The 18,581-nt window shown below is 41.1% G+C and overlaps 1 protein-coding gene across 1 annotated transcript in view; it reads right to left on the bottom strand.

Annotated features, from left to right (window-relative positions):
- LOC127654777 (receptor tyrosine-protein kinase erbB-4-like) overlaps positions 1 to 18,581 on the bottom strand; it is a 514,812-nt gene that overhangs the window by 62,015 nt on the left and 434,216 nt on the right. Inside the window, exons 17-20 of the mRNA XM_052142143.1 lie at positions 9,537 to 9,669; positions 4,644 to 4,766; positions 4,200 to 4,298; positions 2,223 to 2,408 (exon numbers count right to left, since the gene is read on the bottom strand). Coding sequence (XP_051998103.1) covers positions 2,223 to 2,408; positions 4,200 to 4,298; positions 4,644 to 4,766; positions 9,537 to 9,669 — 541 coding nt within the window. The remainder of the gene's footprint in view (positions 1 to 2,222; positions 2,409 to 4,199; positions 4,299 to 4,643; positions 4,767 to 9,536; positions 9,670 to 18,581) is intronic.

The following is an 18,581-nucleotide window of genomic DNA, read 5'->3' on the forward strand; positions in this document are numbered from 1 at the left end:
GTGTCAGTGTGCTCTCAAGCCAGCCGGTTTGCGTAGCGAGGGTGCGGAAGGTGAGGGCATAGTCCGCTGCCGTGCGACTTCCCTGGCGGAGCGCCAGTAGCTGTTCCCCGGCACTCTTGCCGCTCTCTGGGTGATCGAAGACGGCGATCAGGCTCTGCATGAACGAGTCGTAGGTGTATTGGGCAAACCTCTGGTTGGTCCAGACCGCGGTCGCCCAGTCGAGAGCTCGGCCCGTGAGCACCGAGCTGACGAAGAGGAGCTTGCTTTCGTCGGTGGGGTACAGCGCCGGTTGTTGCGAGAGAAAGATGGAGCATTGCATGATGAAGCCCCTGCATCTGGAGGGCGTACCATCATACTTTTCTGGGAGCGCAAGTCGCGGGTTCGCGGGGAGGGTTGGGGGTTCGGAGCGACTGCGGGAGCTAGATTGGAAGGAGGCGCCATGGCTGCGGGCACAGGAGCGGGTGCCGGTGGGGGTTGGTGCGAAGCCTGGACGGTTCGCATGATCTCCTCTATGGCTGCTGTGAGCCTCCCGAGCTGATGTTGTTGGGCGGATAACAGGTTTGCCTGAGTGGAGAGTTCCTCTGACATACGAGCTATCACCGCTGGATCGATGGGCGGCGAAGTCTTCTGTAATGAAGACTCAGGCTGGTTGGGATCCATATGCGGTTTTGTAGGTAAGTGCAAACTCAGGTCGTACAGGCAGGGTCAGGAAACAGTCAAACAGAGAGAGAGGAGGACAGGCAGGCTCGTAACTTGAACAGGCAGTGGGTCAGGGCAGGCAGCAAACTATCGTAAACGGTAAACAGGCAAGAACGAACTAGGCAGGCGGCAAGCTATCGTGGTCGGGGAAAAACAGATTAGGTTGGTACACAGGATAACAAGACTTGGGAATAAACACGCTCAGTAATGTGGCCGGGGCTAACAAGACTTCGCAATGGAGACATTTACGAGCACGGTTAAATAGACAGGGGTAATGGGTATCAGCTGGGGAACAATCAGACCTGGGTGAGCGAGCTAGTGGGAAATGTAGTCAGGGCGGTTAGTACTCGGGCGAGTGCGATCTCCAAAGGCCGGGGGAGGAGGCGCCCTCGCCGGTGTTCGTGACAGATGGCATGAGGGTAAGTAAATGATGAGATTTATTTTGGGTAACCTATCCCTTTTGAACTGGAGTAATTACTAGATTGTTTCTGGCTGCTGAGGGCAGTATATACAAAGAAAATATTTATTGACAAATTTTCTCATAAGTACTAACCAGAATCGTTAGAGGAATCAGAATTCCATATGATTCTCATTCCTATTGGCAAATTCCATTTTGTGTTGACTTAATGGTTTTAGATTCACTAAAAGATCACATTGCTGGACTTGACATCTCAACTAACCACTAGGTGTGATGTAATACTTGTACACTCTGGTGTATATATTTATGAGTCATTTTTGTTTTTATTTTAAGCATGTTTTGTAAAAAATTATTTTTTTTTTTAAATAGCTGCTCTGTGACTGTTCAGAGATGCACTTATGTTTAATTATGTTTCTTTATGTTTAATGCCACACACAGAAATGTCTTTGATTGCTTCGAAACTGTCGACATATAGCTCTATATTTCATAGGTGTCAAAGGTTTCGATCTTGAGTGACACGAAGCAAAGGTCACGGTTACAATGTGAAGTTCAGATCAGAGAGAATATGTGTGCAGCACCGCTTATCTATCCCAGCAGCCTTTTGAGGTGCTGTTACTCTGAGATCATAAGCATGCACTCTAAACAGAGAGGAAGAAATAAAAGCACCATTGGTGTGGGAGTTGGATAAACAGACTGGTACAGACAGCAGACAAGGTTGGGGGTCCAATATCAAAAATATCTGGCAAAACGAGGCTCTCTGTATGACTGAGAGGAAGAGAGGGTAAGGACCTAACAAAATATTTAAATGCAAGTTCAGACCCCAGATATAACATACACCTCTGCACATACATTTTTAACACTTGTACTAGTTGTATTAGGTTTGCATCTAAAGAAACAAGTAGTTATTTTGACAAATATGTTTAAAGTATATTTAAAATGTGCATGCTCATATGATACATATATGGCTGGTCCCCCCCATGCTGAGATCATACTGAGTTTATCTCCTTTTTTGTAGCTTTAATATCTTTAGCAGTCAATACATTGGGGTTCAGACTCTTAATTTCTCTGAATCTCCTGTATTCAGTCAGGAATAACAAAGTCTTACCTTGGCAATCTGAACACACCAGTTGAGCAGCAACTGGGAGCCAATGTTGTCCTTGTGCTCATGCACGTAGTCCAGCAGACAGCCATGGGGCATGAGCTGGGTGACTAGCTGGATGGTGGGGCTAAGACACACGCCCAACAGACGGACCAGGTGAGAATGTTCCATGCTGGCCATGATCAGAGCCTCCTGGAGGAAAATAACTGTGACTCAGAACATGGGAAATCATAAATAACACTCAATGTTCTGTAATGTTCCACAATGAGTTAATACAAAGTGTAACAATAAATTATCTATATACAGACATACAGTTATATGCATAACTTATTCGACTATAAATAGTGTATGTTCAATTGAATAACAGTGTGTTATATTTAAAAAATTAAAAGGCATTTAAATTGAAGATTCTTCTAATGTATGAAACAGCTCCTTAGACCTGTAATCAGTGAATGGTGCACTATAATGGCCACATACACACTGCAAAGATTTGAGAGTTTAATACAGGATTAAATTCTCTACATTATCAGCCTTGTGTGTTCAGAATTCAGTTCTGGGCACACTACATAGATTTAATGTAAATACAGATGTCACTACCTGAATTGTTTTGTGAGTGAACATGTTTGCAGAATGAGTTTGTCACTCCTTTATATAGCAAACTGGACTAAGCACTCACAAGAGTGACAACCATATTTAGCTGAAATGTGAATGTGGCAAATAGTAGTGCAAAATGGGTGTTGGATTTATTCTCTCTGTTGTACAACACTTGCATAATCTAGACTTCATGCAGAGCCTAGGATCTACGAGAAGGATTTATGGGCCTTAAATCAGGCTTAATACTCATAGAGAAAATTTGCATCATAAAGATGACCATCTATAATACTCTGTCTTAAAGCGGTTTGGTCTATGTATGTGTGTAAGTTAGTGTGTGTGTGTGTGTGATAATTATACAAAAACGTTTTTCATGTGCAAAGTGCACACAAGGAGCGGCACCAATCGAATCAAAAGTTGAAATGTGATTTAAGCATCAATAACAGCTGAACCGATCCTGTGAGAATGATCACAATTTATATTGCACATACACTGTACTTAAACTGTAGCCGAAAAAAAAAAGATGGCCCAGAGTATAAAGTTATCAGGGAAGAAGACAAAGACAGCAAAACAGAATGTAAATGTAATATTCCCCAAACCTCAGGCCATAAGGTTATATCACCGCAATAAATGATGCCTCAGCCATTATTATGATTTCTGGCTCTGGAGGGATACTTTCCCGACAGTTTGAACATTTTAAAAATTAAAACAGTCTGAAACACACATCCAATATCCCCAAACAAACAAACCCATTATCTATGCAATACATAAAATTACACAATTGACAGTTATATAATGAGTATTCAGGCTCATGCTATTCTCCAACTGCTCAGATGATTTTGTGCATGTGCGCTGCTTGCCCAATCAGCAGTTGAGGCCAGCATCCACATGTCTGATCTGCCTGCACATGCTTCTCTGGTTTGAGCGCAGTGTACTCTCCAAAAAACCCATCCAAGAAAGCTCTGACAATTTTTCTCACACTCACTATGTCTGAATATACAAACTTACTTGCTGCACAGTACACAAATGTAGTTTGACAAATGATTAGGGTGTTCAAATACATACACATGCATGTCTGCTCTCTGAAGAAGTCACTGAAGACAGACGCATGTGGGAATAACATAAAAACGTACAGTCATTTACATGGATATACATCCCCGAATAACACACGTGTGCACAAAAATAACTTGTTTTAGCTTGCACATCTCAATAAAGGTGTTAAAGGACCTTTGGTGAGTGTTTCATAGTTCTTGCATCATCTGAGAGGATGAGTTAATTTGAGGTTTATATACATTTTTTTCTTTTGAACTTTTGAAAGAGTTAAATATTCGCTGAGTGTAGGCTGAAAAAAACTAAAATAAGAGCTGCAAGCCTTTACAGACTGATACTCACATCCATGAACTCTACGTTAGCTTTGGGGCCCGTAGCCTCGTTCAAGATCTTTATGGCCACAGGAATCTTCACAGTCTCACCCTCGGGTACCCAGATGCCCTGAGATCAAAAAGCAAGACATTTCTTAAAGCTGACACAAGTATTATGGAAAACTGCACTGATAAACCTGATGTTTAACTAAGTGAAAATGTGAGTGCATTTCCCTGTGCAAAACTCAATGTCATAGGTTCTATCTTTCTTCAACAAGCCACATAATTTGAGGAATCATACATGTCCGTGGGCCTTACTAAATAGTTAAACCACATCTAACTGTGGTTTATAATATAAGTCTAATCTGTTTGTTTCACTACCATGATTTAGCTTCCTCCCTATGTCAAGTCAAGTCAAGTGGTTTGACTTGTCTTTCAAATAAGACTGTCTTTCAAATAAGACTGAAGTGATTACCTTGTAGACAGTACCGAAGGCCCCAGCTCCCAGGATCTTTACTCTTTTTAGCTCGGTCTCTTTCAGAATGCGCAGCTGGGCCTGGTTAGGAGCAGCACCACTGGGTGTCAGAGGCTCCACCAACTGTGACATACAAAGTAAAGTTGGGAGACTCTGTCAGTGATGCTGCAAATCTAGTACAATCAATCTGGACAATCAATTAATATTGGGCCCTTAACTCAAATAAATTGCAGATCATACACCATAGTTTATCAATTCCCTTTAATTTATTTAGTCTTTCTGTGCCATTATGTAGTGCATATCAGAGTGAGGGAGTCCAATCAATAAATAATAAAAAAAAACAAAAAACTGGCAATCAAGGAACTATTGAAATGCGAAAGAGGGACAGAGATAAGAGGAAAGCAAAGAGAGAAGATACATGAACAAAGGCAGAGAAATAGAGAAGGTTAGCCTGATAAAAATATGAAGAGGGAAAGTGTGTGGGAGAGAGACTGTGTGTGAGAGAAAGGGAGGGAGAGAGCGTAAATCTGCAGTTCTATCGACCCTTTGTGGCGTCCCTCGGCTCATCACAGCTGCCTGATTAAAAAACAATAGCAGTTCTTCATTTAAATGGAATTGTAAATCAGGGGCCTGGACACTGGAAGACGAAGGAAAGTCAGCGGAGGGGCTTTTCACGAGCAGTGATACAGGGAGCTGTCCGCTACAACTGGTGCTGAAACACAGATCAGGAGCTGTTCACTTCACTATAAGCTACTGAAAAACCAGGGCAACCTAACCTAATGTAAATGTTTATTAATAATAATAATATATAAGAAAAAAAAAATTGTACTATACTACCATTAATACCTAAAATGTACCTAAATTACAAGTGCTTCATTGGTCAGAATATATATATATATATATATATATATATATATATATATATATATATATATATATATATATATATATATATATATATATACACATTAATAGTAAACATAAAACAATAAAAAATGACAATAATGACAATAAAAGCATAACATATATATATATATATATATATATATATATATATATATATATATATATATATATATATAAAAAATATATATATATATATATATATATACAGTATATTCACATTTTAGAATAATAGTAAAGTCATCAAAACTATGGGATAACATAAATGGAACCATGGGAATTATGTTGTGACTAAAAAAAATCAAAAATAAATAAAAACTGTGTTATATTTTAGCATTTTCAAAGTAGTCACATCTTTTTGAATTTGCAGAGATGTACTCTTGACATTTTCTATACCAACTTCTGGGATGCTTTTTTAAACCGAAATGAAGGAGTTCCCATCTATGTTGGGCACTAATTAGCTGCTTTTCTTTATTATCAATTTCAAAATCAATTTCAAAAACTTTTTTTTTATAACATTTTTGTTTTATAATGAAATAAATTAATATGGTGACACAATTATATATTGTCTACAAAACTAATTTCAAGCATTTAAGCATTCATGTCATGGTCTGGGTAAATTATATGGTGAGCGAACAATCAGTTCTCGTAGTCAACGTAATGAATGCAGGAGAAATGGACAGGAGTAAAGATCTGAGTGACTTTGTCTATGGCCAAACTGTTATGGCCAGATGACTGGGTCAGAGCATCTCTGAAATGGCAAGGCTTGTGGGGTGCTCCTGGTCAGCAGTGATGAGGACCTACTGACAGTGGTCCAAGGAGGGATAAACCACAAACTGGCAACAGGGTTTTGGCCGCTGAAGGCACATTGATGCACGAGGGCAACAAAGGCTATCCCACCTTGTCCAAATCTAAAGAAGGTCTACTGTGGCACAAGTCACAGAAAATGTTAATGATGTTTACAGGAAGAAAGTGTCAAAACCCACAGTGCATCACACCATGATGCATATGGGGCTGCATAGCTGCAGATCGTTCAGAGTGCCCATGAAGCCCTGTCCACTGTCGAAAGTGCCTACAACTGGTATGCGAGCTTCGGGACTAAGGTTGCGTGGTCCGATGAGTCCCATTGTCTTTTACATCATGTCGACGGCCATGTATGTGTTCGCCGTTTACCTGGGGAAGTGATGGCACCAGGATGTAGTGTGGGAAGACGACAAGGCGATGGAGGGAGTATGATCCTCTGGTCAATGTTCTGCTGGGAAACACTGGGTCTGGCCATTCATGTGGATGTCAATTTGACATGTGTCACCTACCTTTCAGACCACATACACCCCTTCATGGCACTGGTATCCCCTGGTGGCAGTGGCCTCTTTCAGCAGGATATTGCACCCTTCCAAACTGTACACATTGCTCGGGAACTGTTTGAAGAACATGATGAACTCCCTGGCCTCCAAATTCCCAGATCTTATTCCAATTGAGCATCTGGGGAGTATGCTGGACCAACAAATCCAATCCACAGTGGCTCCACCTCACAGCTTGCAGGACTTGAATGATCTGCTGCTAATGTCTACCATCATGAGCTTTGTAGAGTCTATGCCTCGGCAGGTCGGCACAGTTTTGGCGGACAGCGGAGGACCAACAGCAAATTAGGCAGGTGTTCATAATGTTTTGGCTTATCAGTGAGTATATATATATATATATATATATATATATATATATATATATACACTCACCTAAAGGATTATTAGGAACACCATACTAATACTGTGTTTGACCCCTTTCGCCTTCAGAACTGCCTTAATTCTACGTGGCATTGATTCAACAAGGTGCTGAAAGCATTCTTTAGAAATGTTGGCCCATATTGATAGGATAGCATCTTGCAGTTGATGGAGATTTGTGGGATGCACATCCAGGGCACGAAGCTCCTGTTCCACCACATCCCAAAGATGCTCTATTGGGTTGAGATCTGGTGACTGTGGGGGCCATTTTAGTACAGTGAACTCATTGTCATGTTCAAGAAACCAATTTGAAATGATTCGAGCTTTGTGACATGGTGCATTATCCTGCTGGAAGTAGCCATCAGAGGATGGGTACATGGTGGCCATAAAGGGATGGACATGGTCAGAAACAATGCTCAGGTAGGCCGTGGCATTTAAACGATGCCCAATTGGCACTAAAGTGTGCCAAGAAAACATCCCCCACACCATTACACCACCACCACCAGCCTGCACAGTGGTAACAAGGCATGATGGATCCATGTTCTCATTCTGTTTACGCCAAATTCTGACTCTACCATCTGAATGTCTCAACAGAAATCGAAACTCATCAGACCAGGCAACATTTTTCCAGTCTTCAACTGTCCAATTTTGGTGAGCTCTTGCAAATTGTAGCCTCTTTTTCCTATTTGTAGTGGAGATGAGTGGTACCCGGTGGGGTCTTCTGCTGTTGTAGCCCATCCGCCTCAAGGTTGTGCATGTTGTGGCTTCACAAATGCTTTGCTGCATACCTCGGTTGTAACGAGTGGTTATTTCAGTCAAAGTTGCTCTTCTATCAGCTTGAATCAGTCGGCCCATTCTCCTCTGACCTCTAGCATCAACAAGGCATTTTTGCCCACAGGACTGCCGCATACTGGATGTTTTTCCCTTTTCACACCATTCTTTGTAAACCCTAGAAATGGTTGTGCGTGAAAATCCCAGTAACTGAGCAGATTGTGAAATACTGAGACCGGCCCGTCTGGCACCAACAACCATGCCACGCTCAAAATTGCTTAAATCACCTTTCTTTCCCATTCTGACATTCAGTTTGGAGTTCAGGAGATTGTCTTGACCAGGACCACACCCCTAAATGCATTGAAGCAACTGCCATATGATTGGTTGATTAGATAATTGCATTAATGAGAAATTGAACAGGTGTTCCTAATAATCCTTTAGGTGAGTGTGTATATATATATATATATATATATATATATATATATATATATACATACACACACACACACACACACACACACACACACACACACACATTATTGATATTTTGACACTTAAAGTTTTAATTTTATTGTACTAGATAAGAAATAGCTAAAGCAAGTGGCATCTGCTAACACATTATTCTAGACTTTATCCTAAGAAATAACACAGGAGTAGTTCATCATATTAACTATGGACATGTTCCAATAAAGTTTGACAACCAAAAAGTACACAAATACTTTGTTTGTCTTCATTTTAAATAGTATATCTACTTTATCATTTAAAACCTAACAATATGGAATAGTGAAAGATTACCCAATTCTAATGAAAATGGAGGTATTGGAAAGTTTTAGATCATTTGGGTCATTGGCGTACATAACAATACCCATTTTCACACGTGGTTTCTTTAAGGTAGCATGCGTAGGCCTGCTTAAAATTGCTCAAAGTTTCTGCAGAGAGCTTTATTCTCTCCACTTAAAGCCTGAGGCCATACAGATATATGCACACATGAAGAGGAGGGGTCGGAACCTATGGGCTCAGGAAACACAGGATCCATACACAAACCACATTCTCATGAGCCCTCCACCCACACTGTGATATGAAATACAACCCCTGTGATTGATACAAAGAGAATAAGTAAAACAAAAGGAGGGATAGAAAGATAGAGGTAACAAAATAAGAGTAAAAATAAGACAAAAAATTAAATACTTGGAGATCATCAAAAAGAAAACAAATTTCAATCATGTATATGTAATTAGACTATCTTTTAAAAAAAGTAGCCCAAAGAGAGTTTAGAAATTTGAAATAAATGTAATATTATAATTCATGAGTTCCATGTTATGTAATGTAACTAAGTTCTCAAAAGCAGTTTGATTGCAGTTAATTCATGTGTGTAGAACTTAAAAGAAATTGTCTGAATATGATCTGGATAGATGGCATTTTTATGGAAGTTTTATGACATTTTTCTGAATCCAAGCTGAAGTGAAAGAGAGAAAAATATGTGAAGATGGCTGTGTCTTACCTCAGTTTCAAGGAAGCGTCTCAAGGCCCTCTTCTTCTTGATGCTCTTTCTCCTCACTGATACAGCAATACCCAATCCCACAATAATCACCACAAACAATCCACCGATAACTCCAGCTGCAATGAGAGGAGTCCTGGGTGAAAGAGAAAGAATAAATATATATTATATTTACATTAATTCATTTAGCAGACACTTTTTTAATCCAAACAAGCAACTCACAAACATAAGCAAATAATCCAAGGGAGAACACAATACAAGTAGCACAACTATACCAAATTTACCAGACACAATATCAAATTTATAAGTACAAGAGTAGTACAATGCTAAATGACAAGTCATAAGTTTATAGGCAATTGATCCCATATCACATAAACTGCAGGAGAACAAAAGAGCTCAAATTATCAGAAGAGGGGAGGGAATCACCAATTTTCTATAAAAGAGCAGAAACCTGAACAAAAGCTTTCTCTCAGACAGCAAGGAGATATTCTGTAGGACATGCCATCAAAATGCTGCTGTCATCTTGCATCAGCTTTTCTAGGATGTGCTTTGATATTTCAGTTTGAATCTCAGTCTGAAAATGTTCCTTTAGCATTAACTAAAAGCCTAATTCAGTTTGCATGGAAGAAGGCAGCAGGAAATCAGCACTAACTGCATACAATACACAAACATGCTGTCATATGACAGTGCTTTCACTCAGCTTCAATTTTTCAGCCTGGCACTTTTTGTACTGCAAGTCTCTGTATCTAAGTATCAGACTAATTAATCAGTCTGTTGTCTCTCTGCTGTAATGAGCCATCATGCTGAAGTTGTGCATTTAAAGCCATTTAAAGCTATTTCCTAGCTTTAGTAATGTAGTAGTAATACAAGCAATCAAGTGGTGCTGTTGTATGTAAACACTGACTGACACTGATTTCATGTCATCCAACTGGCTAATCAGAAGAAGCTGGGGCTGTGACAAGAATTTCAAATGTATTGAGTGTTTTAAATGTGTATAATTAATGCCTTAATTATTCTTGACTGGCAAAAATTTTAATGATAAAATTATTTTAACTGTAAAGATGTTTAAGTTGTAATTTTTATGGTCTAATTAGATTTTACGGCATTACATCATCATGGCAACACATTTTTTTAATTGTCTAACTTTACACAGAAAACGTTAGTAAGTGATTGTCTTCTAACATGCATATTGTTTACATCTTGTTTCTATAATTTTGAAATAGCAAGTATTTTAACATTTGCAGACTGACCCCATTAACTTTCATTGTAAGTGTCTCACAGCAACCGATTTTTTTTAAATAAAATTAGGGACAAGTCTGAAATTTATTTTGTGATAATCACCATTATACCACAAATGTTTATTGAGCTTAACGTGTATTGAACCCTGAATATTCCTTTCAACATAAACAGCCAGTTATTTCTGTCTCAGAGAGCAGGGGGGAATTCAGACACTGTGATGGAGTCTATGGGAATTATTGTTTGGTCTTTCCCTCTGTGTAAATTTGGACCTGTAAGATTGTGAAATAGAATAGATTAAATCCCACCAAATAATGAGACAATGGTGAAACATTGCCCAGGCACGTCAAGCGATAGACTGCTAGATTATCTCTGGACCAGATGAGAATCCCTCCCGTTAATTCGATATTATTCTGCAGTCAGAATACAAAATCAAAGGGGCTACAGAGACCAAACTAAGTGTATACGGTCATCCTCCAATAGTTGTGAGTATATAGGCCTCCTGTGCATGAGAGAGCTTTTTTTTTGCACTGACAATGAGCAGGCACTAATGTTGATGCTGCATTGCTGTCAGCACATAGTGTGGCACTGACCTATATTGTTGAGGAAGGACGATAGGAAGTCTAACATCTTCTTTTATGTAACCTGCCATGTCTTATCCAAGCCAGCAAGAGAGACTCTTGAGAGCAACACTTAGAATACACATTACAGGGTCCTAAACGCTCTAAACACATGCTTTGTTTAGCTTGAAAGACCACATGAAATAAAGAATTGCGGTTTTATTGGTTTTAGTCTTTTTCTGTTAGCTTTGAAGCCATTTATATGCTAGTGTACTACATAAAATAAATAAATAAACTTAATAGCAGATATACAAAATTATTAAAATTTGCAGTCTTTCTCTTTAGGGAAAATAGACCAAAAATATTGATAACTCATACAGCACTATACAGATTTTAGTTGAAACAAATGCTCTTTAGAATGAGAATACCCCTCCCCCTGCAACTGTATGTATATGCTTCTGTTGAAGTCATCAGTCTGCATTATTTCAACTTAAATAAATAAATAATTAAATAAATAAATACAAATTGAATTGTGGAATTTCTAGGGAAGAACTACACTACCAATGATCCAGAGGGGGGAAATCCACCAATCATAGAATAACTGCAAACAAACTGCGACAAAGAGACTTATAGTGACTGATGCAATCAAGTCTTTTGTACATTCTCAAACTACTTGTTTAATTGTACACATCTGTAAACTTTGCAATAAACTTAAAATATATACATTTTATACTTATAATGAACAGCTATATGTTTTTATATTTTTCCAAAGCTATTCATTTGATTTCATCATTCACAATGCTTCATGGGATTGTAGTTCATTCCCTCGTTAAAAACGTTATGTACACAGTCTTATCCCTTTGTCTTTTTGTCTGATTTTCAAATACTTTTTTGCTTCAAAACAAAGTTTGTAATGTTGTGATTGACCTCATAGCTTCTTTTATGAAGTACTTTATAAAATCCCTATGGGAAAAAAATAAATGGGAAAAATATTTCCAGAACCAAAACGGCTGCGATAAATAGTGTGTTTGCACTGAGGCCAATAAGATTTTAGTTACGACCCTAATAACCTCATAGTTTAACTTAATTTGACATTTTCATGAAATGTCCAATAAAAATAACTGTATTGTGATATATAATGTGATGTAAATTTACTCACACCATGATTTTGGTCATGCTGGCCACCACTAGCGGCCAACCTAAAGATTATCTTTCCCTTGAGTGCTTTTGGTCTCCAGGGTTACCTCTCTATCATCAGAATAAATCCCTGCAGTCTGTACTCCGTAAGTTACACTATGTAAGATTTTTTGGTTAAAAACTGAACCAATTGCCATTATTGATTGAGGACATAAACAATCAGTGTTCAAAACAATGTCCTTACCTTTCCCAGATTCACTAAGTTAAGCCTATAAAAATATGTATGTTGAGCTGTAGGGTTCGATTTGGCATGAAATTGCTGGGTTATGACGTACATCCTTGCATCATTTTGTGATGTCCGTGAACATAGGATAGAAGAGCCGACTGTCTCGTTCCAATGTAAAACGTAGATGACGATAATAAACTGTTTTAGCTTGCGAGTAGCTGTTAAAAAGAAGAAAGAAACTAAAGTTCAGTGTCACTCACTGTTCCGGACAGCATCGCAACAATCTGGAAGGATGTTTATCTATTATCCATTTGCCAGTCCATTTCCAAGTTGTTTACCTGCTATAATGCTTGTATATGTTTTCTGGTAGGGTTGCTGAAGCTAATATTACTTGTCCTGCTTGTACTCGTGTGTTAACCTATCATGATATATCTTTGTTGTCAGGGGGAGTTACTGTGACATGTTTACTGTTAACTGTTATATTGCATTTTTAAGCATATTATTTTCATGTTAAATAAAGTATTTTTTTTATCCCCATCATTTTGAATCCTTGTTTTATGTTTTCAGTATACTGTTATTGTGTGCATTCATAGACATACTATTTTAGTATTACGGTTCACTTGAATTATAAACTGAGAATGTACAATATAATATAAAAATAATAAAGTCTTCGATTGAACTCGTATCAGCCATATAACGAGTATCACCTCTCAAATTGATAAGTGTAGTACAATACAAAAATTACTTGTAGATAAAACACATATTCTAAAAATATATTATAATATACTGGTAATGATTGAGGCGTTTGTGTCCCCTGATCTTTATGTAAAAGTGCTTTGAGTGTAGTGTCAGAAAAGTGCTATAAGTATAAAATTCATTCATTCAAAATATGTGAATATGAGTGTTGTTTATCTTCATCAAAGCAAGCAATACTTCAGTTTTAAATGTTTAATCGTATAACATTTAGAATGAGAATACCCCTCCCCCTGCAACTGTAAGTATATGCTTCTGTTGATCATCACCATGAAAAGAGCACGTTATGACTCCAGCTCTGAATATCTCCAGTCATGATCACACAAATCGTCTTGTAACCTCCGTTCCCTGATGGAGGGAACGAGAATGTGGCAGGGTGGAGGGTGGGGCCGGGTCTTGATCCTACACACCCGGTCCCGTATTAGGCTAATCAAGCCTCCCGAGAGAAATAAAGGTCGACTGCAGAGGATCGTGCGGGAGAGAGAGATAGTTTACGGACATGACCGTCATGTGTGTTTGTGTCCTTGTTTCAGTTTATTATTAAAATATTATTTATGTTGAAAAGCCGGTTCTTGCCTTCTCCTTTCCATTAACCTCTTTACACTGGTGCCGAAGCCCAGGAAGGAGGAGGGATGCCCGTCGCGGAGTCCTCGACACTGCCATCCACCCAGGGGAGCACCGCTGCCATCCATCTGGGGAGGGAGTGAACGGCCTCCGTCCGCGAGGCGAGTGGGGACTGGACTCCCCGACCGCCTGGAGTGATGGAGCCGCCGCCAGGGGCGGAGGAGAGCCCTGCCATCCCCAGAAACGCGGAGGGGTCGATGGAAGACCGCCGTCCATGAGGGGAGGAGGGAAGTGTCTCCCCGACTGCCTGGAGCGGTAGGGCCGCTGCCAGGGGCGGAGCAGTGGCTGAGGAACAAGCTACGGCGTATCGGAGAACTGGCGAGTAAGAGTTTTTTATTTAATTGTTTTTTCAATATAAATAATAGTTTAATATAAACTTAAAACAAAAGACACAAACACATGTCCGTAAACGATATCTCTCTCCGCACGATCCTCTGCAGTCGACCTTAATCCCTCTCGGGAGGCTTGATTAGCCTAATACGGGACCGGGTGTGTAGGATCACAACCCGGCCCCGCCCTCCGCCCTGCCACAGTGATGTTGTGTCGAAGAAGCGACAATGAGTTGGCAAACATACGGGTATAAAGAAGGGGAAATGTGTCTGTTTCATTCAGGATTTTTCTGAGGAGCCGGAAATGGTCCGGCCACTACAGTGTCTCGGCTCAGCGACGTGGCCGGGAGGACACAACGTCTCGTTCCCTCCATCAGGGAACGGAGGTTACCTACGTAACCTAGACATTCCCCGTCTGTCGCTCACTTCAACGTTGTGTCGAAGAATCGACACTAGGGGTCCAATTTAAAGCACGCGCATGCGCTGCGCCGTGTACGTGTACTGCTGACACAGGAGCGGGCAGGTACTCGATGTGCCAAAACGACCAGCTGTATCAGACTGCACATACCCTTCCCCAATGCCCCATAAAGTCGTCAGAAACCCTTATAGTTACCCTAGACAGGGGAACAAGGCGACACTTGCCGACATGGGCATCAGTGCGTCTGCCCCGAGGGGAGCCTCTGTTCGGGCATACCAGAGCGGGCAGTGGGAGGTCTCTCGGGAGGCGAACAGGTCTTCCTGAGCCTTGCCGAACCATTCCCAAATCAGCTGAACCGACTGGGGGTGAAGCCTCCACTCTCAACTGGGTAAGCGTTGTCGTGACAGCACATCCGCTACCACATTGAGGTTGCCGGGGATGTGAGTGGCACACTGCGACTTGAGCTGGGTCCAAAGGAGGAGACGACGGGCGAGTTGTGACATGTGGTGGGAATTTATGTACGCTACCGTGGTGGTGCTGTCTGATTTGATCAAGACATGTTTGCCCTGAACTAGTGGGAGACACTTCCGCAGGGCAAAGAAAACAGTCAGCAACTCCTGGCATTTGATGTGCCAGCGCAGCGGGGCCCCTTTCCAACGGCCCGCAGCTGCATGCCCATTGCACACGGCGCCCCAACCCAATCTGGAGGCGTCGGTCGTGACCAGGACGCATCGGGACACCTGCTGCAAGGGGACTCCTGCCTGCAGAAAGCAGAGGTCTGTCATAGGGTTTGAAAGTTTGGCAGCAGGCGGGGGTGACCATCACATGGTGCGTTCTGCGGCGCCATGCTGGTCTCGTCTCTGTAGCCAGTGCTAAAGCAGTCGAATATGCATCAACCCCAGTGGCGCGACTGCCACGGAGGATGCAATATGCCCCAGGAGCTTCTGGAAAATTTTTAAAGGGACCGTTGTGCCTGGCCTGTAGGTGGCGAGGTATTTCAGCACTAACTGCACGCGCTCATTGGTGAGGCTCGCTGACATTGAGACGGAGTCTAACTCTAAGCTGAGAAAAGAAATGCTCTGAACGGCTGAGGTGCCTGAGCACCTGGTCCCTGTGGGCGCATAGTAACTCTCGACTTCTCGGAGCGGGGCAAGGGCTGCCTCTGCAACCTTCGTAAAGATGCAAGGGGACAGGGACATGCCGAAGGGGAGGGACAGGGACATACTGTCGAGGCAGTACTGCGACGTGGAAGTACACGTCATTCAGGTCTACAGCTGCGAACCAATCTAGATGCCGGACACAAGTTAAAATATGTTTTTGCGTGAGCATTTTGAACGGGAGTTTGTGTAAGGCCTGGTTAAAAACTCGCAAGTCCAAGATTAGTCGTAAGCCGCCGCCTCTCTTGGGTACGATGAAGTAAGGGCTGTAGAGACCCTTCTTCATCTCAGTTGGAGGGACAGGCTCTATAGCATCTTTGAGCAAAAAGGTTGTGATTTCCGCGCAGGGACTTGGCATGTTCGCCATGTATTGCGGAAAAGCGGATGCCCGTGAAGGGTGCGGGGGCCTGGCAAACTGAATTGCATAACCGAGTCGGATGGTCCTAGCCAGCCAGCGAGACGGGTTGGGAAGTGAAAGTCACGCATCCAAGCTCCATTCTAGGGGCACTAAAAAATTGTTTTTGAAGTACATCTTTCAAAAATGCAATGCAATAAACCTTGCAAACATTAGCAAATCCAGAGGCTAGTATGACCTTATTCATTGTATCAGTTTGGGAACTTGTAAACATGTTTTTCTTTCCCAGGAAACTGATACAAACTATAATATACAGTATAAAGCAAGTCAATCAGATTGGAGCCTGTGTGTTTACTATATTAGTGTGCAATATGAATAATATTGTCTGTGAAAGGTCCATGGTCTGAAAACTAGTGATTTGACTTCCCTCCCTGACCAGGACTGTGTGTACCTCTAGGGTGGATTTGAAACAGCAAATGCATTTGCTCTGAGCAGTTAATGGCATTTTGTTCCAGCTCTCCCATGAGAACAAAAAAAGTGATATCAATTTATCAAATATGCCATAAAACAAAAGTGCACACACACACACATACAAGCCTCATAGCAGCACATTAATCACAAAACTGTGGCCTGGTCATTATATAACCTTCCTTCTCCAGCACACACTCCAATCCCAATTTCTTGTTCTTGTGTTGAAGCAGAGCTCTATGTTGAAAGGCAGCTGGGGCAAAACAATGAACAGTGTGTCTTTTAATGATGTCATCATCGCAGACCTGAGCCAATCAGATGCTGCTTGGCTTTCACAAACCAAGAGCCCCGTAGAGCACACAGCCAGTGGAAGGTGAATTTATGAACACAAACCTTGTGATTGAATCACCTATAACCTAGTGAGCTCCCTAATGTATGTAGGCTGCATTTTAAGACATCATAGATAGACTTTGTGGAATTTGTGGATAAAACACTCACAGAATGTATAGCAATGAGCTCAGTGAAAAAAAGATGGCAGACAAAGCAAGAGAAATGTCAACTATAAATATAACTCTTTCATTAGAGAAAAGTATAGATTCAAGACTAGTTCAATCTAATGTAAATAAAAATTTTTACCCAATGTAAATGTGTGCTATGGTAAATATAGTAACTTGAAGGGGTTTCCGTTAGCGCCATGCAAGGGTTAGACGTGTGACCAGTGAGCTCTGCACACTTTGATAGTTTTATTACTATTTGTGTCATAAACCGGTGAGTTTCGATACACCCTGATTCTTAACTGTTCTGCAAAGACAGTATGTCAAATAATTCAAAATCCTCGTGCTCTGGAGATATTAAAAGACACTTACGTGCTCAATCTTATACCCCAGACAGGGCCGCGGAGAAATCCATAATGAACTATCCAGCATGTCGGTGATGCTGACGAAGGTCATAGCAGATTTGGAGGATCTTGCTGTAATACATTGATTGATTATGGCCATGGAGTCGAAATTCAATGAGTTGGTTACAAGAATGGGAGATGTCGAGAAATGGATCGATTATCTGGAGTCATCAGAGAGGGAATTAGCTGCTAATCTGCTAACTACCAAGGTGGACTTGCAACGCGTTTGGGATAAACTGGAGGATTTGAAGAATCGTAATCGACGAAACAACGTCCAAATTGTTGGAATTCCTGAGCATGAGGAGGGCCGAGATATGGTAAAATTCCTTGATGAGCTCTTCCCAGGTCTGCTGAACCTAACAGGCCATAATCTTTAAATCAAGCGAGCTCACAGAGTCCCAGCTCAGAGATCCGCTGAGGGAGACGCAATTCTGGCTATATTTCTGAGATCATCCGATAAAGATCTTGTGTTATACGAGGAGAGGGGTAAAAGAAAGCTTTCTTGGAAGAACCACAGATCCCAGACTTTGCGAATTCGACAAGAGAGAAGAAACGTGATCGATTCAAGGAATGCAAGATACTCCTACATCAACGGAAGGTCGCTTTTGCATTAAAGTTTCCGGCCAAACTGAGAATAGATACTACGGATGGACATAGAGAAATTACATGCCCATAGTGGGCCTGACTGACTGATCCTTCACTTGACTGTCCGAGGAAGCTGGGTGCTTTTTTTGTCACTTTTTGTGCTGGTTTTGCCTTGTGGCTGGAGATTGTTTCGTGTAATATAACTTATTTGGGACACCTTGTGGATAATTCTGCACATTTTTGGTGCTTAAGCCTCCTGTGGCCTGGAGTTTGTTTTGAATAATATCTCTTGCAGGACATTG

This window comes from Xyrauchen texanus, chromosome 14, assembly GCF_025860055.1.
Source record: "Xyrauchen texanus isolate HMW12.3.18 chromosome 14, RBS_HiC_50CHRs, whole genome shotgun sequence".
Taxonomy (NCBI): Eukaryota; Metazoa; Chordata; class Actinopteri; order Cypriniformes; family Catostomidae; genus Xyrauchen; species Xyrauchen texanus.